The sequence below is a fragment of the Hypanus sabinus genome, chromosome 13, assembly GCF_030144855.1.
Source record: "Hypanus sabinus isolate sHypSab1 chromosome 13, sHypSab1.hap1, whole genome shotgun sequence".
NCBI lineage: Eukaryota > Metazoa > Chordata > Chondrichthyes > Myliobatiformes > Dasyatidae > Hypanus > Hypanus sabinus.
In genome coordinates, this window is record NC_082718.1 from 95,570,746 (window position 1) to 95,595,792 (window position 25,047).

General features: G+C 41.6%; 1 protein-coding gene across 1 annotated transcript in view; it reads right to left on the reverse strand.

Annotated features, from left to right (window-relative positions):
- The window catches only part of aacs (acetoacetyl-CoA synthetase), a 158,535-nt gene that overhangs the window by 57,591 nt on the left and 75,897 nt on the right, over window positions 1-25,047 (reverse strand). Inside the window, exons 8-10 of the mRNA XM_059988238.1 lie at window positions 18,377-18,527; window positions 12,631-12,711; window positions 9,826-9,950 (exon numbers count right to left, since the gene is read on the reverse strand). Coding sequence (XP_059844221.1) covers window positions 9,826-9,950; window positions 12,631-12,711; window positions 18,377-18,527 — 357 coding nt within the window. The remainder of the gene's footprint in view (window positions 1-9,825; window positions 9,951-12,630; window positions 12,712-18,376; window positions 18,528-25,047) is intronic.

Genomic DNA, 25,047 nt, shown 5'->3' on the forward strand with positions numbered 1-25,047 from the left:
CTCCCCCAGAAGAAATCCCAATGATCCAGAAATCTGATATCCTGTCTGCTGTACCGGTTCCTCAACCACTCATTCATTTGAACCATCATCCTATTCCTGCCCTCATCAGCATATGGCATTAGATGTAATCCAGAGATTACTACCTTGGAGGCTCTGTTCTTCAGCCTCTTCCCTAATTCCCTGTACTCACTGCACAGGACCTCTTTTCCCTTTTTCTACCCATGACAATGGTGCCAAGGCTGCTCACCTCCCTCTTGAGAATCTTCTGCAGCGGCTCTGAGATATCTTGGACCCTAGAACCCAGGAGGCAACTCACCAGCCTGACTTCTCTTAACCTGTTGTCCATTGCCCTATCACGTTTCCTATCACTACCGTTCTGCCCGACTTTACTCTTCTCTACTGAGCCTCCGAGGCAGCCACAAAGCCACTGGCCTGGCTGCTGCTGTGCCCTGGTAGGTCATTCCCTGCCATAGTTTCCAAAGGGGCATGCTTATTGCAGAGGGCAACAGCCACAGGGGAACACTGCACTGACTGCATACCTACTTCGCCCGGTGGTCACCCATCTACTTCCTAAAGCCTGCACCCTGGGTGTGACAACCTCAGCAAAAGTGTCACTGATGAAGTTTTCAGCTTTGTGAGCAGCCAGCCAGCTCCATCTTCAGTTCCCTGACCTTGTCCGTCAGGAGCTGAAGATGGGTGCCCTTCCTGCAGATGTAGATGCTCTGAAATCTCACACCTCACAGGAGAATCATTCCACTGCCTGCACTTGTTATACCTCCAACTTCTCAAACTTAAGTTCTAGCCTTTGCCTGTTCTCACCCAAGCCTGACCATTCTAACACTGCCCGCTCCAATAATGGCCACTCTGCTTAAACCTCCCTTCTTATTGGTTGCTGCTAAGTTACTATTAACCTATGCAATCTCCCACTGCACAGACAAGTCCCGTTCACTTTTTAAAACTGCTGCATAAAGTCCAACTGACTCTGGGATCTGCTGCTCCACACTCCTATAGGTGCCCCTAACAGCCTGCTTCCCATTCAGTTTGGCACCATTTCATATTTGCATTTGTTCCAAGCATTCCAGGTACTTTTAAGATACACTGTGAAATAAAATCCAGAAACTCTCAGCAGGGCTCATGTTAAATTACTGTTTTTTTTCCCTAAAGTTCCCCAGTTTATGCTCAAGGGATAAATGATTAAAGCTTAATGCAGGAATGTTTTCCCAGTAATTTCTGAGTCCTGTAAATGAGTGTGGAATGCTTTTAGGTTCTGAACTCTTCTTAATGTCACGATGCCTTGAAAATGCTGTACCAATGTTACTTTTGCTATGTGCTCAGTTGGTAAACAGGATGAGACTGCCCTCTGCTGGTCAAAAAGCAAACTGCTGGAGGAACTCAGCAGGTCAAACACAATCTATGGAAGCAAATGAATGATCCGCCTTTCAGCTTAAAGTGGGAGTTCCTCCACCAGATTGATTTCCCCCTCCAATTTTAAGCAACTAGACTCTTTTTATCTCCTCTCTACTGATGAAATGTGGGTTCTAACTTAAAAGTAGAAAGAGTCTGCAGTTCTGTACGCAAAGAAACTAGACATGTTTACCCAGTGTTGCTGCCATTTTATTGTAAGAAACATTTCTTAAGAAGAATATTCCATTGTATGGAAAGTCAGGCTTGCTACTTTTTACTTCACTTCTGTGTGTGTTTGTCATCAAAGGAGCTAAAATGTCAGAAGGGAACAAGGGACAACCTTTGCCACATATTATAAACTACACAATCAAGCTTGCCTTAAAGTATCAAGCTTTAGTCAGATCTGTGACTTTGAAAAATGTTTCTCAGCTCATGGAGGCTGAAAATCAATCTGCCTGAAGGCAATACCATCACATTACTTTGAAAGAGGAATACTGCCTTAAAATATAAAAGCTGTGGTGAGATGTCGAAAGTTAGCAATTAACATGTGTTACGATTTTCCCCTCAAGCAGCTGAGCATTTTGCATATCTGTGCAGACTCTAGTCAATGGATATGCCGACATTTAGAATTATAGTGGAACTTATGCCATGTTCTTTGTGCTACCAAATCTGAACTTTCATAATTTTCCCGATTTACCAACCCTGACCATCTTGATTAATCTATAAATAATCAAGATAAAAATCTCTAAAACTTCATCAAGATCTCACTGATAAAGTTTCCTAGACGTTTGCCATAAGACCATGAAGAATTAGGCCATTCAGCCCATCGAGTCTGTTCTGCCAGTCCATCATGGCTGACCTATTAATCCTATCAAAGATTCAAAGTGTATTTATTATCGAAGTATGTATGCAGAATACAACTGTTAGTTTTTCCTCCCGTAGGCAGCCACAAAACAAAGAAACCCTGTGGAACCTGTTCAAGAAAACACCAAACACCCAACGCGCAGGAAAAAAAGAACAAATTGTGGAAACAGCAAGAACAACACATAGAACATCAAACATCATGTTTGGTTCAGCTCTGGCCGATGCAGATCACGGGGCCATTCTTAGCCGAAGCGCTCCAGTCCGCTTTGATTGCCCTGATCAAACTCTCAAAAACAGCAATTAAAAAAAGAACCAGAATTCTGGAAACCATGCAGCATGAACCTCAAAGCCCCAAAATGAGTCTACAACCTCACCGATAAATCCTGCCTTCTCCCTTTGACACCTTTACTAATCAAGAACCCATCAACCTCCGCCTTAAACATACCGAATGACTTGGCCTCTACAGCATCTGTGCCAATGAATTCCACAGATTCAACTGGCTGAGCTTTGTGAGCAGTACCACATAAGCAACCCTCTCAGATGTCCATGTACCATAAAGCTTCTGAACCTCAGCATCTATGTACAGCACTGTGCAAAAGTCTTAGCTAGGGTTCCTAAGACTTTTGCATATTTCTGTATATTGATTAAAATAGAAAGGTGGTTGGAAACAGCAATAAGAGTACCTAGCTGTGTATTAGCTCAGTGGTATTAAGTGTTGTTTGGTAACAGAAAAGACATAATACACAGTATTGTACATGTCTTCAACTAATTTGTGATTTCCCAGGATGGGAACTGTATCAGCGTGTTATTCTCAACAAATAATTTCAGGCATAAAATAATTATTCTGATTTGGTTTTACCCAGATCACTAACCAAGTTGAAAATCTAGTACATCAGGGACATTCAAGAAGCTTAAGACAGGCACATGGAGGATGGAAAAGTGGAGGATTACGTAGGAGGGAAGGGTCAGATTGCTGTAGTATCTTATGTTGCACCTATCAATTATCATTGATGCTTCTGGTCAACCAACAATTGCAGGCGTGTTTTTCTCCTACCAACATAATGGAAGAGGTCTTGTCCATCTTAACTTTTTGTAATGTTGGTCTCCACAAAGGATGTTGTTTACTTCTTCTCCAAAATTTCACTGATTGCTGTCAGTGAACTCTGACCTGCTTCTCTTTTTTCCCCCACCGTGCCACCGATTTTGACTGTGGCCAGCATTCCTGCTTTGACTGACATGCTAGCTACCTCAAAGTAAAATCTGTTATCAGAGCACGTACACATCGCCACACACAACCCTGAGATTCTTTATCCTGCGGGTGTACTCAGCAAATCTATAGAACGGTAAGTGTAAACTGTAAATATCAGGAACGGTTAACTGTGAACAAACTTTGCAAATGCAGAAACAAATCTCAAAATCAAGCAAAAAAAAAAATCTCTTAATTACTTTATTTAGGCATTCATACAGAGATGTCTGCTTCATTTGAGAACAGAATTTTTTTTTAAAAATCCTGTAAGGTACTTACAAGCAGTGACAGCTTACAGGGTTTAGATGTTGTTTTGTTCCCTACGAGCCCTGTTATCCAATGTGACACTGTCTACACCTCTTGCTGTCTCAGTAAATCAGCCAGCACAATCAAATGACCCACTCACCCCAGACGCTTTCTCTTGTCCTCTTTCCCAATGGTACAAAAGCCTGAACGTAGGCACCACCAGGCTACGGGACAGCTTCAACCCTGCTGTCATAAGACATTGGATAGTTCTCTAGTACAGTAAGACACACTCTTGACCTCATAGTCTACACTGTTCTGATCTTGCACCTGTACTTCATTCTCTCTGCAGCCTTCTCTTCAAGGAGTGATGCCTCAAAAGGGCAGCATCCATCATTAAGAACCCCCCATCACCCAGGGCATGCCCTCTTCTCATTGCTACCGTCGGGAAGGTCATACAAGAGCTTGAAAGCACAAACTCAACAACTCAGGAACAGTTTCATCCCCTCTGCCATCTGATTTCTGAATGGACATTTAACCCATGAATATTTCTATTCTTGCATTGCTTATTTATTTTACCTGAGTACTTGTAACAATAATAAACCAATTCCAATTCTGTAACACTTTATTCTCTATTCTGTCACTGTTTTCCCTTGTCCTACCTCAATGCACTGCTCTAAGGATTGACTGATATGAAGGGCATGCAAAGTAAGGTTTTCCACTGTACCTCAGTACATACAATAATAAACCAATCTACCTTTTTTTTTTAAAATAGAGAATCTTCTAGTTTTTATTTCACTTCACATGTCTTCATGCCAATATACTATATGCAAAAAATAAACACAAGTTTCAGTTTCTATGTCGTGTTCCTCTGAGCAGCAATGAAAGCTGCTTTCTTTGTGTATTTTATTTGTCAGCCACGTTAATTCTTTTGAGCAACTAACCTAAATCTAGAAATTGGATAAGGGCCAATTTATGATTATATCCATGATTCTTAGTAGTGAAAAAAAATTACAAAAAAATTGCACATCGATCTTCCATCTGTCTCAATAGGGCACAAAATGCATCACAAAAGCTTTCAAGGTTTTCACCATTTTGCTTTGCTGGAATAAGTTGAATAATAATTTTCCAAAGTTTGTTTTTGTAGAATGAAGCTCACTGAAATCAACTTTCAATCAGCTCTATCCCACAGACGTCCCACCACTTTGTGTTCCTGTGTGACAAGGACATTGAAGGTTAAGCTTCTTGGCATCAGTAAGTTAAAAGGATATAACAAAATCAAATAATGGATACATACTTTGATAATTAATGTACTTTCAACTTCTAACTTTGATTTTTTTTAAATTTTGGCAAACTAACTTGGAAGTGTCATCAAAGTCAAAACAGAAATCAGTTGTTTTTTTTAAACTACTTACATGTCTTTCTTTATAAAATACTGATTAAAAACTAAGAGTCTGACTGTTGCCACTTCTACATCATTACCTCTGAAACAAGATATAAATTAGCTGCACTAGACTCTCCAGATCCTTTGTGATTCTGTTGAGTCCTGTCACTCAAGACTGCAATTGGTAAGATTTTAATAGTTAGAAGTACTAATAAACTATAATGCTGAAAACTCAGTTACCGCTTTAGTTATGTTTTTGTTAGGATTTTGTTTGTGCGAGGGGAGGGGGTTCGGGGTTTGGTGATCATGCTGCCTTTCTTTTTTGTACAGGGAGGAGTGGGTTCAATGTTCCTCTTTGAACAAATTCCTTGGTTTTCTTTGTTTAGTGGCTACCTAAAGAAGGCGAATCTCAGAGTTGTGTACTTTGACAATAAATGAACCTTTAAACCACTTAAAACAATCTACTTGCTTAAAAGTTCATTCTTAAACTACTGGACAAACGTAACGCAAATCCACCAAGCAAAAATGATTGTGCTCCAACATTCCCACTGCCAACGCCGACAGACTCACAAGAGCTAAACTGGGTGGTGTGTCACTGATACTAGTTTTTAGGCAGCTTGTGGCATTTAGCCACGGTACAAGTGAAGCCACCCAGAAATGCATCCTAGGCTGAGATCACACTCACCTCAATATGGAACAGGAGTGGATTTGGAGTCACACAGCAATCTAGCATGGATACAGGCCCTTCAGCCCAACATGTCCATGTTGACCACTCAGCTGGTCCCAGTTTCCTGTGCTTGGTACTTATTTCTCCACTCGCTGCCCCTCTATGTACCCATCTTAATTGATACTATTGTGTTTGACTCAGCCAGTTCCTATGGCAGTTCATTCCATATCCTCACCACCCTCATTGCCCCTTGGGTTCCCTTTAAATCTTTCTCCTCTCACCCCAAACCAGTGACCACCTTGTTTGGACTCCCCACCTTTGCAGAAGTCTATTACTGTCCAGCTTATCCACCTGCATCTTTAGTTTAAACCTTTCTGTAAGGTTACCCCTCATTCTCCGATGTTCCAAGGACTGAGGCTCTCTAGTCTGGGCAACATCTTCAAGTGTTTTCCGGCAATCTTTCCATATTGACCAAGTCTTTCCCAACAGGGTGGCCAAAACAGGACACAATACTCCCAGTGCAACGTCACTAATGACTAGTACAATTGCAACATAATGCCCCAACCCCAACACTCAGCGCCCTGACCAATGAGGGCAGCATACTAAACCCCTTTCTCAACATCGCGTCTACTTGTGGCACTCCTTTTAATGAATTTTACACAAAATATTCTGAGGTTAACAATGAATATTCCTAGGTTTCTCTGTTCTATTACACCCCCTAGTGCCATACCATTCATTGTACAAGCCCTACGCTGGTTGGACTTTCCAAAATGCATCATCTCATACTTACCTGTATTGAAGTCCATTTGCCACACTTCAAGCCCACTTCCCCTAACTGATCAACATCCCCTTGTGATCTACGATAACCTTCTTCACTAACAACACCTCGGAGTTCATGTCATCCGCTAACGTACTGAAAAAAACATGCGTGCATCCAAATTTTCTGCAGAAATAGTCAATGACAGGAGTTCCAACGCCAATCCCTGTGGCTCACCAGTGGGCAGAGGCATCCATCCACAGAAACAGCCTGCAACCACCACCCTCTGCTTCCCTCCTCAGAGCCAATTCAACTGGTTTACAGCAGTTAACTGAAGTTCCTTCAAGCAGAAGTAAGGTCAAACACATAAAACAGTGAGTAAAAAACATCTGCTCAAATTGAACAAAAAGTACAGGGAATATAGTGAATCTCAGGTAATTGAGACACATCGGGACCCAAACACTTTGGCCCAGTTAATCAACTGCCCCACTTAGCCAAAGTTTCATGGAAATAGTTAAAAATATATATAAAAGACAAACTGCCATTTAACTGACTAACAGGTTATGTATTTAAATGAAATGCAGAACAAATTAAAATACTGCCAATATTACTATAGTACTGTAAAACTGTGCATTAGATCCTAATAGTTATCAACGAAGGAATTCATCTGCCACTTTCCTTTAACTGAAAATGATCAAAATCAGCACAGATGCCTAGTGCAGATTGCCTTTGTACAATCTTACAATGACTGCATCTTCCAAGTCTTCATATTCATTATAACATTCCCGATGACTGTCAATACCTTCAAATTCTTCTTAGTTCCTAACTTGCTGAAGTAGTGAATTTGTTTCAAGTTGAAGTTTAATTAACATTTAACCATACCCAAATACAGCAAAATGAAATGCCATTCCTTCGGGGCCAATGTGCAATGCACATTAGCAACTGCGTACAGCACACTGCACATAGCATAACTGGCACCTGTCATTACAATTTTGGAAAAAGGATCACAGAGGAAAAAATATAATAATATAGCCGAAATCCCTGTGTGGCATGACGAGATTGATGGCAAGTTGTCCTGGTCCAGCATGTTCCTCCACCAATCGAGCACCAGAGGGCAGCACCGGGTGTACAGTTGAGGCAACATAGCTCCCCCACAGTCGGTCTCACCAATGAGTCAGCGATCCAGACGTGCAATCACAATTTTAAAAAGTCCAAGACAATCATACAACAGCACACACGTCCAATGGTATGTAGTAAGCCCAGCTCCATCACTATTGAGGAATTTGCTGATGAGATAATCCTGCAGTACTTGGTCATCTTAGTATCCAGCAGTGACTTGCAATCGTAAACAAGACTTACAAGATGAACAAAAGCACCTTTGATTGGACCCAGAGTGGCCATGGTGTCCAAGCGCATTGCCATCTTCCCAGGAGAGGGGCCATTTCCAGCATTGTGAAGCCTGAGTGCTTGAAACCACAGTGAGCAAAACAGTTCTGAATTGCCTTTCTGCTTATTTCTCACCAACAACCAGTGACAAAAGTCACTGCTTTTTGAACAGAAACACACACCATTGACACTATTGAAAAACCACTTGCTCTAACGGCCACAAAAATGCAAGCAACTAGTTAGAAACTGTGCGGCCGTTCTCCTGTCCCAATTAAGCAACATAGTGTCCCAAATAAACAAAGGGGAAACTGGCTATTTTGTCCATTAGTTTTTGTTCTTTAAGAGTTGTCCCAAATAAGCAGCTGTCCTGATAAACCGATGGCCCAATTAACCAGAATACACCGGACTTCCGCCTTTTTAAAAAAGCTATAACCCAAGTTACAAGTAATCATACATAAAGGCATTCTTTTTTATTCCACCTTCTGTCAAAAGGGCCTGAAGGATCGTTGGGGACCCAAGTCACCCCAACCACAAACTGTTCCAGCTGCTACCATCCGGGAAACAGTATCACAGCATAAAAGCCAGGACCAACAGAGTCTGGGACAGCTTCTTCCACCAGGCCATCAGACTGATTAACTCAGGCTGATCTGAGTGTATTTCTCTGTTATACTGACTGTCCTGTATTTATTACAAATTACTATAAATTGCACATTGCACATTTAGATGGAGATGTAACGTAAAGATTTTTACTCCTCATGTATGTGAAGGATGTAAGTGATAAAGTCAATTCAATTCCCTAATGAGCTACAAATCTCCAGTGGGAACCTCAGGAGGAACTCCTTCGCTCTTGAGGGTGGTGTAAGTGTGGAAGGAGGTGGTGGATGCTGATTTAACTGAAATATTTAAGATAAGCTTAGATAACTATATAACATAGATGGAAGGGCTACATTGAGGGCTATAGTCCAGGTGAAAATCAATGGGACTAGGCAGAATATCAGTTCAACACAGATTAGATGGGCCAAAGGGCCTGCTTCTGTGCTGTGGCCCTCTGAGAACAAGAGCACAAGTACCCAAAGAACTTGATATATTGCCAATATCGGAGTGTTATTACTCTTCCTGCATTGAAGATGACAAAATATTGGCAGATTCAACCTTGTTTTCACCACACTAGACTGCCAACACAGAAACATATTACAAATCATTCATAATGATCAATTTTCTTCTGTACATCTCACTCAAAACAAGGTTGATTCAGAGCCGAATAACTGCTGTAACTACCAATTAATTTTTTGGAATATTTGGATGAGGAAGTCCTGGAGTAAGAAGTTTAAGAAATAAATATTAAGTTTTCATATGGATTCTATTTATGTGCATGTCATATTTTCAGTGAAGATCCATTTTGATACATATAAAATCTGAAACCAGTACTATAGATGCCATAAAATTATTTTACAGAGAGATTTCAATTAGATTCACATTTGAAGGTATTAAGAATTTCTAATACTGAATGCAAAAACCCATATAAAAGTATTTGCAACATCTTTAAAATTAAATTATTAAAATAATAAACGTTAATAAATTATTAAACACTCCTCATAAAAATAGAAATTCTGGGCACACTTGGGTCAGTGGAAAGTCGTTCTCATGGAGGGTCTCATACCAGAAATATTAACTCATTTTCTCTTTCCATATACATTGTCCAAACTGCTGCACGTTTTCACTGTTTTCATTTCAGAATTCCAGCATCTGCTGCTTCCCCCCGCCCCACCCCACCGATTTTCACTTAATAATAATGTTTTGCCTTTTCTTCGGTACTGAATTGACCGATTTCAACCATATTCCTGTGATGCAAGAAGTACATAACAATGTCTTACCCAAGTTTGTCCACTAAATCCCACAGTACATTCGGTGAGGGGATCAGAGGAGATCCGTCGTACAGGACAACAGAGGCTCCTGTAGCAAGAGCTGAGATGAGCCAGTTCCACATCATCCAGCCAGTCTAGAGAACAGAATCAGGAAAAGACACACAATTGTACTCAAATCTTACACAGGTAGGAATTGTAGTTCAGCGTTAAAGCTTGGCCTTGCTTCTGTTGATGACAGGAAGTTACTGTGTTTCCTCCTTCAAAATGGCTGTCTTTCACCAGTCTGATTTCCCTTCCTCTTGGATGATGTGCTGCCGTAATAATGTACCTTGACTCATGACACCATCTGGGAACACAGGAGAGGAATCCCCCAGTGTCTTAGAAGTTGCTTGGAAGTAGGTACAGAGGAGCTGTCAGGGGTAACTTTTATATATTTTTTTTAAAACGTAGAGTGGTGAGTGCGTGGAATGGGCTGCCGGTAGTGGAGGCGGATACAATAGGGTCTTTTAGGGGACTTTTGGATAGGTACATGGTGCTCAGAAAAATAGCGGGCTAGGTAATTTCTGAAGTAAGTACATGTTCGGCACAGCACTGTGGGCCGAAGGGCCTGTATTGTGACATAGACTTTCTATGTTTCTATATTAACCAATTGCTTTCCCCCCGTCAACATTACAGAAGCAGTTTATATGGTCATGTTGCTCTTTATGACTCTATCAAAAGGTCTGAAGACCTGAAACGTTAGAATCATTCCTCTCTCCACAGACGCTGCCTGACCTGTTGAGTGATACCATCACCTTCTACTTTTACTGCTGTTTGTGATACCCTGGACAAATTGGCTTCCATGTGTCATACAACGACTAAATTTGCTGATGATACAACCACCATTGTTGGCAGAGCCTCAGATGGTGAAGAGAGGGCGTACAGGGAGCAAGGTATACCAGCTAGTTGTGCGGTGTCGCAACAACAACATTGCACTCAATGTCAGGAAGACAAAAGCGCTGATTTTGGACTTCCTCAGGGATCAGAAGAGCAGAGAGTGAGCGATTCCAAGTTCCCGGGAGTCAAGATCTCCAAGGATCTAGCCTGGTCCCAACATACCAACACAGCTATAAAGGCAAGACAGCAGCTATATTTCATCAGGAGTTTAAGGAGATTTGGTTTGTCACCTAAAACACTTGAAAACTTCTACAGGTGTACCATGAAGAGCATATTGACTGGCCACATCGTCTGATGTGGGGGGGAATGGGGTGCTACTGCAGACAGCTACAAGGTTAGTCAGCTCCACCACGGGCACTAAGCCTCCGTAGCATGCAAGATAATCTTCGGGAAGTAGTCCTTCTGAGAAGTGGCACCCACTGTTAAAGACCCCCACCACCCAGGACATGCCCTCTTCCTGTTGTTACGATCAGGAAGGAGGTACACAAGCCTGAAGACACACATTCAGCGATTCAGGAACAGCTTCGTTCCCCTCCCCCACCCCACCACATGATCTCTAAATGGACATTACTTCATGACTTCCTTTTACATTTCTGTTTTTGCACTACTTATCTTAATTTGACTATCTAACACGTGCATACTGTATATATACTTAATGCAATTCAGTTTTTTTTCTATATTTATCGTGTATTGCATTGTACTGCTGCCGCAAAGTTAACAAACTTCACAACATATGCCATTGATACTAAATCTGATTCTCCTCAAAATATTCCACTATCGGCTGTGATAAACACTGAGATACCCTGAAAGGAATGGGCAAGGTCTGTAAAGCAAATGCTATTATATTTCAGAAAGAAATTACTTCATCAGACTGCATGAGGAAATGAGTTGAAGGACACCTGGACTTCTTCAATGGATGACTGTTCTCCTGGGGGGGAAATGGTGTCATCTTGGTGGCTGGAACGTAGAAATTGTGAACGGGAAGGGGTAAAGTACAAGGAGGAATGAAAGGAACGGCACAGGAGGAGCATAAAATGGAACACGCAGCAAGAAGAAACAATGACAGAGAAGATGCTCAAGTGGGGAAATCTTCCTCAAGTCATCCAGTCTCCAAAGGGAATCCATATCAGAACCTTCTAAGCTGACATGCAATTGGGCAATGCCTTCACTGGGAAGAACTTCACAGTTAGCTAAGGTAAAGGAGTGATGTTACGGAAGCACAAAATTGCAGGGGGGGAGTGTGGTGAACTGCAACCATTTTTGAAGGAGGGGAAAGAGCAGAATTAGTTATCTAGGACCCACAACAGAAACATGAACAAATTTCAGACTTTAGACGAATTCATCACATGAGCACGTTGACATACAGTGAAGTGCACCCCTTTGCATTCACAACCAGTGGACTTAAGGCTGTGCTGGGGGCAGCCCACACACATCACAGCGCCAAAGCAGCATGGCCACAGAATTCGGCATAACAACACAGAACACAAAAAAAAAACAACAGCAGCAAAACGAGCCCCTCTCCTCCCTCCCTTCCCCCCCCCCCGCATTTTATTTCATTTGAAAGTGAATTGTAACCAAAATGACATAACGTTCGCCAGGACCAAGTTACAATATCACTAAGCCAGCTCCATTACACCCGAGACACCCCACCTTTTCAATTTCATGGTCAGTTTAAATTATTTTTCCACCTGAAATGAAAACAAATTTAAGTACAATCACTTTTAGTTTTGCAGAAAGAGCCTCGCTGCTCTAGGTTATGCAAATTAAATGACTGGCTTTTGACAACCATAGAGATTCATTTGTTCTCCAGCAACGGGAGGATGATAAATCTTTCCTGTTCCGTGTATTATTCATGCACACACAACAATCTGCACTTACTGAAGAGTAGTAGATAATGACATCACTGCTGCTCATGTTGCCATGGAGAATGTGCTCCTTCAGGTGCTGAATGAGAGTGCCCTGTGAAGACAAAATACTTCATCAACCGACTCTAACTTGCTGATGCTTTGTCAAGACATTTCAGTGCACAGAGATCATTTGCTGTTAGGCCCATCTAACTGTAAGCCATCTTGCAGTTAGAGGGAGCAACATTCATGTAGTCTCCTCCCTCAAATTTCGGCAAACAGTGCGTGGAGCTACTGGATAAATCTTCGGAAATTATAGTACAGACCAGAGGGCAGTCTCAGACCATTTCTGTCTTCAGAAGTTACTCCCAATACAGCCTGAAACGCAGTACTATAGCGCCCGGAAATAGCTCGATCTCTTCTCAGATTAAACAATATGCCACTCCTGCATCAACTGTTTTAAGAAATTAGAATTTAAATGGACCTTGCCTCTCAGTTAGGCCAGAATTTGAATGCACTCCAAACAGGGGGATGTAAATGAGTTACAACTCCTTCCTCCTGCCACCAGCCAACCACACCTCCTCCACTTCTCCCCACCTCACCCCATTCAATACAACAGGTGAGACTGGGTCTACCCAACCCCCACCGTCACCCTGCGGGAGGGCAAGGCCCCCAACTCAGTAGATGTCAAGAGTTAACCAGCTGTGTTGGACTGGAGTCGCGTATAGGCCAGACAACATCACGGAAATAGGTTTCTTTCCCCAAGGGTCATGACGAGGCCACTGACTACCTACCATCTTTGTGCTTTCCCTATCCACTGGGTTTAAATTTAATTTCTAGGTTTCAAGCTCTTGTGCTTTAAAAAGACTAAGCAGTTAAAAATATACTTATTCATAAGAACCGCTACATTTTTAAATATAAAAAAAAACTTAATTTACATAGTTTTGTTCAGTTTGCCTCCGATTAATTTATTTTGTGTAACAGATCTGAACAGATTGAATGAAATGTTTGCTGAGGAAAATCAGAAGTGGCTCCCTTACGAAGGTTTCTCGGTGAGAGCCACCATTCTGCCTCAATTGCATTCACACCAGTGTGGAAATGCAACACCTCTGCCACCTAGTGGCCTAGTTCTTCACTGCAAGACCCACCACCTTGTCAAGCGGCCTCATATTCTGAGAACAGCCTTCGCTGGTAATAATGATTAACAGCACACTCCTCAGCAAGGTTACAGCTAATGACCAATTCCCAAGATGACCCAGTCTCTCTCCTAAACATAATCAATGAATTAACTCGCTGGGAACAACACCAGAGCCGTGATGAAAAAGGGTAATGCAAACTAAACAGTGGAATAATCACAAACTGCATTTCAGTGCACAGAATTTATGGATGGGGCAGTATTTCAACAAAGGCACTTCTCAAAATAAGATCAGTCATTTAATAAATTAAAATAGGGAAACCACTGTTGCCAGCATCTCAAGGACTCCAGAAGCCTGTCATTAAACTACTGACTGATTCCTTCCTTCTATATTCTAAAGATCCCATTTCCACCATTGCTTCTATAATGATGATAAAATGAAATTCATTTAACAAAGCAAAAATATGGTAACAGAATATTAATTTTGCATTGAATGTCCTTAAAACTTTCCACCACGTATTGATCATCAGTGTTTTATGAATATTTCTTGGCTCCCCAACTCAAACGAATGAAAAGAAATGAAATTTAAATCTGCACCACTCAATTTTTATTAAATAGCTCTTGAGCTGATAGAATATTTTCAGAGGATTATTCCGTAATGATAAACCTCAGCTCTCATGCGCTAAAATAATTTACTTATAAATGGTAGATACTTGCTATCTGGTAATAATCAGTGACACAGAATCTCATTTTAGCCATTAAATGTTGGTGACGGAAAAGGGTTACTTTTATCAAGTTGCCTCCCAGGTTAATTAGCAAAGATTAGTCATTAGAACACCACAACAAAGAAAAACACAAATTGCAGTAATTACAGGATCAGATGCCCTTTAACCTCATGTACCAACTGGAAACATTTTGTTCAACAGAACCAGAGCAGGTATTTAAACGGATCATCAATCATCTGTAATGGGGCTGGGACAAGGGGGCTACTGCACCACATCGAAGTTGCAGAAACCTGTCAAATTAGTCAGCTCCATTATAGGTACTAGCCTCCGTAGTATCAAAGACACCTTCAAGGAGCAGTGCCTCTGCAAGGCTGCTGGTCCATCATTAAGGACCCTCAGCACCCAGGACACTCCTTGTTCCCATTGCTACCATCAAGGAGGTACAGAATTGTGAAGGCACACACTCAGCAATTCAGGAACAGCTTCTTCCCCTCTGCCATCGGATTCCTGAATGGCCATTGAACCCATGAACACTAACTCACTACTTTTTTTTATTTCTGTTATTTTGCATTGCTTATTTTAACTATTTGATAGACACATTTACTGTAGTTTAGTTTTTGTTCTCTATATTTATCTGGTACTGCATTGTACTGCTGCCGTAAAGTCAACAAATTTCACGACACATACCAGTGATATTAACCCTGATTCTGATTTATCACTATCATAGATTCCAGCCATGCATTACCATGCAAGTCACGTCTGGGTACTATACACCAATAATTCTGAGTCCACTGTTTTGTTCAAAATTAACTTTTAAAATATTCCAAGCAACATCATGTAACACAAGGGCACTGCTTTGCAGATTTAGTGGCCTATAAAATCCACCGGGCAGTTTGTTCACACAATTAATGATAATTCAGCATCTGTTTTGCTTGGCATTTACCCTGAGATTCCCCAGGTCTGGTAAGTCTCTGTAAAGAATGCAGCCATAAACTGTGGAAGAGGTAGCAGCGGCTACCTCAGGGCCAAGCAGCGGCCCAAGTCAGTCATGCAACGCCTGGGGAACACCTCCAAGAAAGCAATCTGAAAATCGGTTGCTAATGGAAATTACCTCTTCCAAACTTGGGGTGGACTGAGGTACGCATCACTGTATACGGCAGCACTGTAATGTAGTGGTTAGAACAGATGCTTCAAAGCATCAGCAACCTGGGTTCAACCGCTGCCGCTACCCGTAAGGAGGCAGTGCGTTCTCCCCGTGACTGTGTGGGTTTCCTCCGGGTGCTCCGGTTTCCTCCCACAGCCCAGAGACCTACCGGCTGGCAGGTTATTCGGGCATTGTAAATTGTCCCGTGTTTAGGTCAGGATTAAACTGGGGGACTGCTAGCTCAAAGACCCAGAAAGACTTATCTCAAAAAGAAAACGATAGAAATTCATTACATTGTACAGTTCCTTTGAATTACCGGTTTGAAGAGGGTAAATGCTGATGCACCCTACACCCACCAGGAACCCCCAGCACAAACGAAAGGAAGGAGCAGATTCAAATGGTTCCCAGAACTAAACATAGACTCCATCATAATCACGTGGATTTTCAGAACCAAGCAATCAACTTACCCCAATTTAGAGTTTCTCAAGCCAAACAGAAATTTTGAACAAGAAGCCTCGTTAGTGACAGAAGTATTTCTTCAAGGAAGAAAGGACTGAATTTCTGTGAACTTGTGGCATTCAGACTGAACACACAATGCAACTTATATTAACATTCCATGCACAATACCCCTTTTGTTCCTAATGAACAAAACTTCTATCAGTAAAGTATTAACACTTGCTTTTGTCTACACAAAATCATAAGACAATAAGATAGAGGAGCTGAATTCAACCATCCAGCCCATCGAGTCTGATCTGGGTTCAATAAGTCTGATTTGTTTATTTCAACCGCATTCTCCTGGTAACCCTTACAGATTGACGTTAGGCAAATACACTTAATTATCTTGCTTTTCCATGTTGCAAGTAACATTTGTTTCAAACTTTCAGCTCAATAGTTTCAAGCTAATTATCTACCTTCATTTTAATTCTTTTTGCTACATTACTCAAAGGCAATGACTGGTAAAAATCTGTCCTGTCTACTGCTCGAGGGTCTTTCTTCTTTTGCCCATTACACCGCTGGTGTTTTGAGCAACAGTGAAGGTCCACCGCCTTCGCCAGCGTTCACAGCTTCCTTTGTTGTGTCAGTCGCTTCCTCTCGGTTTTCACAACCGTCAGTCATGCAAGTGCCAGGTGGAGACTCGGGGAGTACGGTCGCACGCACATTTGCACAAGGGTTCTTCATTGCTGCTTCCGTAACAGTTTTGCTTGACCAGTCAGGGTTGTTAGCCATGAGCTGAACCCCTGAACGTGGAGGACCAGTGGACCACAAGTCCGACTGCTCAAGGCTTATGAAATTACAGATAAATTATAATTTCAACTGTTTCAGATAAAAATTAACTTTCTAAACTAACTCATAATCAGGTATGTACTATGGTATCTTAGACCAAAATCATAAAGCTATTTTATTATAATTTCTTTCAAACTGCAATATTAAATGTTTATAAAATTACATTCAACAGTAAATATTGCTGCTCTTTTCCAAAAATTAATCAACTGAATTGAATAGCTCTTCTAAATATTGTGTGTATTGTGCTGAAACCCTTTTTAAATATTGTTGACTTGACTGAACTAACCATGACAAATAAAGAGAATACAATTTATCGAGCTGAATTCATTTAGTAGCAATACCGTGCCTCTCTAATATTCTGGATTCCAAATGTAAGTATTAAAGATCTTGCAAAATACAAGGCTTTCAAGATTAAATTCGAACCGAAACACCAATTAACTTTTGACAGGAACTATTGCAGGAAAAAGGGCGATTTCATTAAATTTAAGATTTTAATTATTTCTCATGTAATTGTAATTTCTCCTTTGTATCTGATTATGTGCAGGCATGCTTACGACAAGCTCCATTAGCAGAGCACGTGGAGCAGGCTAATGTTTTAATACTTACACTGGTTTTTTTTAAGAAGGTGAGAAAAGTGAATGAATTTTTTTTAAAGCAAAGAATGGTGTCCCACGGCACGTCTTACAGGTTGTGAGCACCTGTGGTGTTTAGCAGCTAGCTGACGTGCGAGAACATTCGTTAACCAGGCAGTAACGGTAACTCAGTGAGAAGAGTAAGGAAGGTCAGGAGCAACACATGCTTAGTGGCTATTTTGTTAGGTACAACCTATATCCAATTCAAGTTTCAACATGTTGTGCCTTCAGAGACGCTATTCTGCACACCACTGTCGCAACATTCAGTTATTTGAGTTAATGTTGCCTTCTTGTCAACTTGAATCTGTCTGGCCATTCTCCTCTGACCTCTCTCATTAACAAGGCATCTTGGCCCACAGAACTGTTGCTCACTGGAAGCTTTTTTTGCTTTTCACACCATCCTCTGTGAACTCTAGAGACTGCCGTGCCTGAAAATCCCAGGAGATCAGCAGTTTCTGAGATACGCAAACCAACAATCATTCCACAGTCAAAAGTCCTTCAGGTCACATTCCTTCCCCGTTCGGACATTTGGTCTGAACAACGACTGAACCTCTGGACCACGGCTGTTGCCGCATGGTTGGCTGATTTGATATTAGCAATAGGGCAGCATGGCGGCGATCAGCACAACGCTTTACGGTAATGGTTCAATTCCAGCCACTGCCTGCTTGCACAGTGACCATGTGGGTTTCCTCCCACAGTCCAAAGACCTACCGGTCGGTAGGTTAAATGGTCATTGTAAACTGTGATTAGGCTAGGACTAAATTGGGGGTCGCTGGGCAGCTCAGCTCGAAGGCAATGTGAAAGTCTGTTCAACTTAGCAAAGGTAAGTAAGGTCAATGTTTGTGGCAGTAATGACCTACCCCAGCTGAATGAACCATGCATTTTGGTGCTCCTGTTGTGCCGGAGGAATACATAATAAATAGCGGGTGATTGAACGGCAGCTGCTCGAACTCAAGCTGTGGACCATGGTCTCCCTCCTTCCCTGTGGCAAGGAATTCATCGAGAAACACACTGTAAAAACACACAGAAAGCGAGAAAGCCAAGGCAGTTAGTGTACTCAAAAGTCCCAAAGGAAACCATGGTTAAAACATTCCTTCATTAGCTCTGCCAAGCAAGTTCATGCGAACAAAACTGTTGCTCATTATAATGAGTAATTTACTCCTGGAGATTTGGCTCCTTTCCTACAAGCATTTTAATTCCCATCCCCATTCCGACACCTCGGCCCGTGGCCTCCCCTTGTGCCAAAATAACGCCACCCTCAGGGTGGAGGAGCAACACCTGATATTCCACCTGGGTAGCCTCAAACCTGATGGCATGAACGTTGCTTTCTCCTTCTGGTAAAAAAAAAATCTTCCCTCCCCCTCTTCTATTCCCCACTCTGCCCTCTTTCCTCTTCTACCTACCTATCACCTCCCCCGGGTCCTGTCCTCCTTCGCTTTCTCCTATGATCCACCCTGCTCTCCTGTCAGATTCCTTCCTCCCCAGCCCTTTACCCTTCCCACCCACTTGGCTTCACCTGTCACCTTCCAGCTATCTTCCTTCCCCTCCCCTCCCATCTTTTTATTCTGCCGTCCTCCCCCTTCCTCTCCAGTTCTGAAGAAGGGTCTAGGCCCTAAACGTCAACTCGTTTCTATGGATGCTGCTTGGCCTGCTGAGTTCCTCCAGCGTTTTGTGTGTGTTACTAGGGGGAAAAGACTGGGCACATTCCCTGAGTGGTAGCGCCCACTTTTATTGGAAGGTGCACCCGTAAACATGCCCTGGACCCAGCAGCATTCCTACATCAGCGGAGGAGGCTGCACTCCTAATCCCCGGGAGTTTCACCGACCTGCAGATCCTGGGTCAGAAAGCGAGTATATTGAAAGGTAACCCAGTAGAAAGATGACCCAAAATAACGTCATTATTCTTGAATAAACACTGGAAACGACCATCCTTACTTTCAGAAAAGTAAATCATAGATTTGTTTTTAATAAAGGGAGTGTTCAGAATCTCAACTCTTCCTTTGAACTGTCAGTGAAAAATACAGTCGGCCCCCCTTTTCCGCGGGTTTCGCATGCGCGGATTCAACAACCGCGGATCAGGAAAACCCGGAAGTTCTCTCTCTAGCACTCGTTGTTTGAGCACGTAGAGACATCTGTTTTCTTGTAATTATACCCTAAACAATACAGTATGACAACTGTTTACATAGCATTTACACTGAATTAGGTATTATAAGTAATCTAGAGATGATTTAAAAGTACAGGCAGTCCCCGGGTTATGAACGAGTTCCGTTCCTGAGTCTTTAAGTCGGATTTAAAGTCAGAACAGGTACATCCGGTATTATGTAGCCTCAGTTAGTCACCAAACGTTTGTCTTAGTATATAGTATATATATTTTATCTTTCTGTTCATATAAAACACTTAAGAAACATATATATTTCAATAATTAAACCACTGTGTTGCTTAGTAATAATTGTAGCTTTCATTGGGGCAGGGCCTTTCAAATGCTCCATTAAAATTGCTCCGATCGTTGACTGACTAGTTTAACGCCTTTCCAATGACCAATGGCGTTTCAACTCTTTCTGATCACTTTATTACTTCCACTTTATTTTCAATCGTGATTATTTTCGCGAACAGAAACACTGCGGATCCAGAGCAGCGCCGCCGGGTCCTAATGTCCACCGCACTGATTCAGATTAAATGAAGTACGGGGTTCCGCTGGGTCGGGAATGGAGCATCCGCGTTTTTTGGTATCCGCGGGGGGTCCTGGAACCAATCCCCCACAGATAAGGAGAGCTGACTGCATATATGAAGTACGTCTACATCAGTTTCAAGCCTTCTGGATTTGGTGGAACAATGGGGAGAACTATTTATCACAGTGGAATTAAATCTCAACAATGAACGCTCAAGTTTAAGGAAAAACCTTCTGAATTCCTGGGTAATAAAATTGAATGAGTCTGCAAAGAATAAAAAGTGTTGAGAAAGATTTTACCACATCAAGTAATAACAAATACAACCTCTTTCGTTGTATATGCTGTTTTCTTTTATAAACCTTCAAATAATACCAAAACAAATGGTGAGTGGACAGAACTAGGAGTTTTGAAAAAAAAAGTACGTTCTTTCCATTTTGTTTCACAATATGAAAAGTCACGCTTTAAAAAATCCGAACATTTGAGCTCAGAAACCAGGTCTCTTTATTTGATTATAATTGGAAATGCCACGTTCAGTAGAATGAACAAGCAACACGTCATAAACACAAGAGACACTGCAATGCTGAAAATCCAGAGTAACACCCACAAAATGGTGGAAGAACTCAGCAGATCAGGCAGCCTTTGTGGAGAGGAATAAACAGTTGAAATTTCAGGCTGACACTGTTCATCTGGCTGGAAATGAAAGGGGAAGGTGGAAGAAAGCACTGGTGATAGGTGAAGCCAGCTTCGGCAGAAGGGGGATGAAACGAGAAGCTGGGAGGTTAGAGGTGGGAAAGGTAAAGGGCTGAAGGAGGAGGTTTCTGATTGGGGAGCAGACCTTGGGAGAAAGGGAAGCAGGAGGGGCACCATAGGGAGGTGATTAGGTTAAGGGTCTGAAGTGTTGATCTCCCTTTCTCAGCCTGATCTTCTGAGTTCCTCCAGCATTTTGTTTGTGTTGCTCAAAATATCCAGCATCTGCAATGTCCTGTGTCGACAGAGGGAATGGAAGCATTTGTCCAGAAGCGCTGAATGGTATAGGGCAAGTCCCTATTTGAATACTTCAGGACAAATTTCAGACCATTGATTCCCAAAATATCAACCCCTAGCCAGGGATGGGTGGGTGTTTCAAGGGGGGGGGGCAATAAATAAGATAGTGGAGTGGGGTAATTGGTAGCAAGGGGTGCATCTGAGAGATTACAGGCTCAATTTAAGAAATTAATCACTTTTTATAAACACTTGATCTTTAGTAATTACAAGTGATTACAATAATCAGTGACCTGAGGAAGGGTCTCAGCCTGAAACATCGACTGTACTTCTTCCTACAGATGCTGCCCGGCCTGCTGCGTTCCACCAGCATTTTGTGTGTGTTGCTTGAATTTCCAGCATCTGCAGATTTTCTCAACTTTGCAATAATAATCATGTAATCAGCTCATCTCTTGCAAACCCCCAAAGCACATTATAGTTGTTGAAAAGAAATGTGATACTTCAGTATCATCAGAAATCTGGACTGAAGTAGTCATGTTATTGCCAGGCCCAACCCGCCCATTATTGTTGTTCACTACAGTGGTACAGTGTTAGCTCGTACGATTCACGTACTCTAATCACACAGTGGCGCATTTCCTGTGAATTAGTGCATGGTGATCTGCGCCGTAAAGCTCAGACCCTGCCACTTCGAAAGGCCCTGATCACATTTCTCTCCACCCACAGCCCAAATGAGATATCTCCGCCCGACAGCACATACCTTCGGGCAGAGAGACAGGTTTTGCCTGAGTTACAATGATATCATAACCTTTTCCTTTATTGATCGCAGCACTTGAGGTTGGACTTAAACAATAGGTGATTGACTGTGTCGTTAATTCATAATGAAAATGGCAGAAACAGACCAAACAAAAAAAGTGCAGACAGTTTTTTCTGAATCATTGATTTATACCAGCACCAAGCGACCAAAAGCAGCCAATGTGTCTGCTGTGTGTATATTGTGTTTGTAAATGCGGCAATGAAACTGTCCAGGCTCCTTAAACAGTTAAAGAGAATACACTCTGATAAAGCAAACGAGAACTTGCTGTATTTTCAGTCGTCTCATGAAAACTTTCAGAAACGGGAAACACTTCAAACACATTTGCCATCACTTTACACCAAAACAGTGATGGTTTGTGTGCTTCATAAAGCATCTCATTGCTGAATCTAGGAAGCCCAATACAACTGGAGAAAAACTGATTTTGCCAGCAGTAAGGGAGGTTCTGAGTACGGTTTTGCATAAATCACCAGACCAAATAATTAAAGCAATTCCATTCAGTGGCAACTCTGTTCAAAGACAAATAGCTGAACTGTCTGAGAATGAGGAAGACACATTGGGCAACATACTTAGGACAACAAAATCTGCTCTGCAATTGAGACGTCAAATTTGCCCGGCAGTGAATCGGTGCTTCTTGGTTATGTTCGCTTTATAAAAGATGAAAGCATCATTCAAGAGTTGTTATTTGCAAAGGGAATAGAAACATAAAAAGCTAGAGTCAATATACGGGCGCTATGGTAGTACAGCAGTTAAAGCGACGTTATTACAGCTCAAGGCGGAGGTTGGACTTCGGAGTTCAATTGATCATCATCTATAAGGAGACTGCACATCCTCCCTGTCAAGTGCATGGGTTTTCTCCAGGGGCTCTGGTTTCCTCCCACAGTGAAAGACGCACGGATTAGCAGGTAAATTGGTCACTGTAAATTGTCCTGTGATTTGGCTACGGTTAAATTGGGGGTTGCTGGCAGTGCAGCTCGAAGGGCCTATTCATGTTGCATCTTAAGAAATAAATAACAGATAGATTTCAGGTTGCTGAATAATCTTTCAAACAAAAACTTATTCCGCTCTCCAACTCTTGCTTGTGCAACAAAAGGGACACCATCTATGACAGGACATCACCTTGGAGTTATTACTTCCTTGTAAAAAGCTGTAACTGACATATTTACCATTCACTGTGTAATTCACAGACAACAGTTTGTTGCAAAAACACCTAAGTGATGGGCTGCACTAGTCATAAAATACTGTTCTCACAACAATAAATAAAATCCAGTCCCATGCTCTTAATTCTTGACTATTTCAAGAGCTTTGCATTGAGAATGAAAAACAGCTACTGTTGCAAAAGGAAATTGCTTAACACTTTTATGTACTTTTTGAAACTATGATTAAGTTCTTTGAAGACTCAAATGCTTCATTCAATAATCAACTCAAGAATATTAAGCATAGCACTGCTCATTTATCAGAATTATTCACAAAGTTTAATGAAATCAATCTTCAATTGCAAGGAAATGAAGTGAATCTCATCAAAGTCAAATCAGTCGTCTCCGTATTTCTCCATAACTCTATATTAGTGCAACATCAGCTATCCCAACCTTTTCCAATTTCCAAGCCTCACTGAGTTGGAAGAGGAAGAAAAAGTACTAGATGATGATCTTCGGGTATACTGTGCCCACCAAGGTGAGCTGCATAAAGACATGTCAGCGAAATTTCACTATCTTCTTTCAATCCAAATTCCAGATTAGGTCATTCTTGGGCAGTTGTAATCTGGAATTAACCAAAAGGATTGAGGAAGAACTGGTTTCACTACTCAATGACTTTGAGCTGTAGGCAGTTTCAAAGAAATCATATCAAGACTTTTGGTTGGAAAAAGAAACTTCTAAACGCTATCCTGCACCGTGGAAAAAGGTCAAGATGCTCTTTATTGCCTTTCTAATCATATTTAGTGGAGTGTGGTTTCTGTGCAGTCGCCCAACTTCTTTCAAAGCAATGAAACAGACTGCAGCTGAATGTGGGGATCTGAGACTCCTCCTGAGTGACATTCAACCTGATGTTAAGAAGCTGATCTCTGCACCAAGCCCATCCGTCTCATTTAAAGGTGAAAAAGAAATGAAGTAGTGAATAGCTGGGCTACTAACGTACACTCTAAAATTGTTGATGAAGATTGTTTTTACTGTAATTAAATAAAGTAATTTATTTGTAGCTGATAAATGAATATTTTTTTGTAATTATTTGCTACTATTTTGAATTTGCAGTTCCTATTTCTTTCACTGTGCATCATAAGTCAAAATTCTTTATAGTTTTTATGTAATGGTTGGAAAGGGTGGGGCACTGGGGCTATGGCCTGTGACCCAGGGGGGAGGTAACCCAAAACATGTTTGGAAACGGCTGAGTTAGACCAATGCTCTAGGGCAATGCTTACAGACCGCTCTTCCAACCTCTTGCATGTCCTCAAGGGAGACAAAAGATCATAAAATACTATTCAAACAAAGACACTGCTGTTATGGCCACCGTTTATCACTGAACCAACACCATTAACTGCATATTGATCTCACAGTAGTTTCAAATTCACAGCTGTGTTTCCCCCCCCCCCCATTTTATCAGCGATCACACACTTAAACGGCTGTGAAGGATTTGACACTTCCCAAAGTCAGCGAAGGCACTAGCTGACTTTGTTCGTTAATTTCTTTTCCAACTAAAGACACATTCAGAAAAATGTTTCTAGTTAATAAACGTCAGTCTATCTGTGATATTACATTCGTTATGAACCTAATCCAAAATGTTAGGCATGAACTACAGATTGAATTTCACACATTCTGTTTCATCATTCTCGCTTCAACTGCTCTCACCTCTCTACTTTAGTTACATTTTTCTTGCTCAAATTAACTCAATAACAACTAAATGTCCTCCAAGACTTAGGTACATTAACTTTATTGCATCCATCGCTCCCCTATCTCCTAGCGACTTAAAACAAACTTGTTTTCTTTATCCCGTTTTGATGCAGGGTCCTTGTCTAAAATACTAACTGTTCCTCTTTCCACTGATACTGTCTGACCTACTGTGCGTTCCTGGCAGTT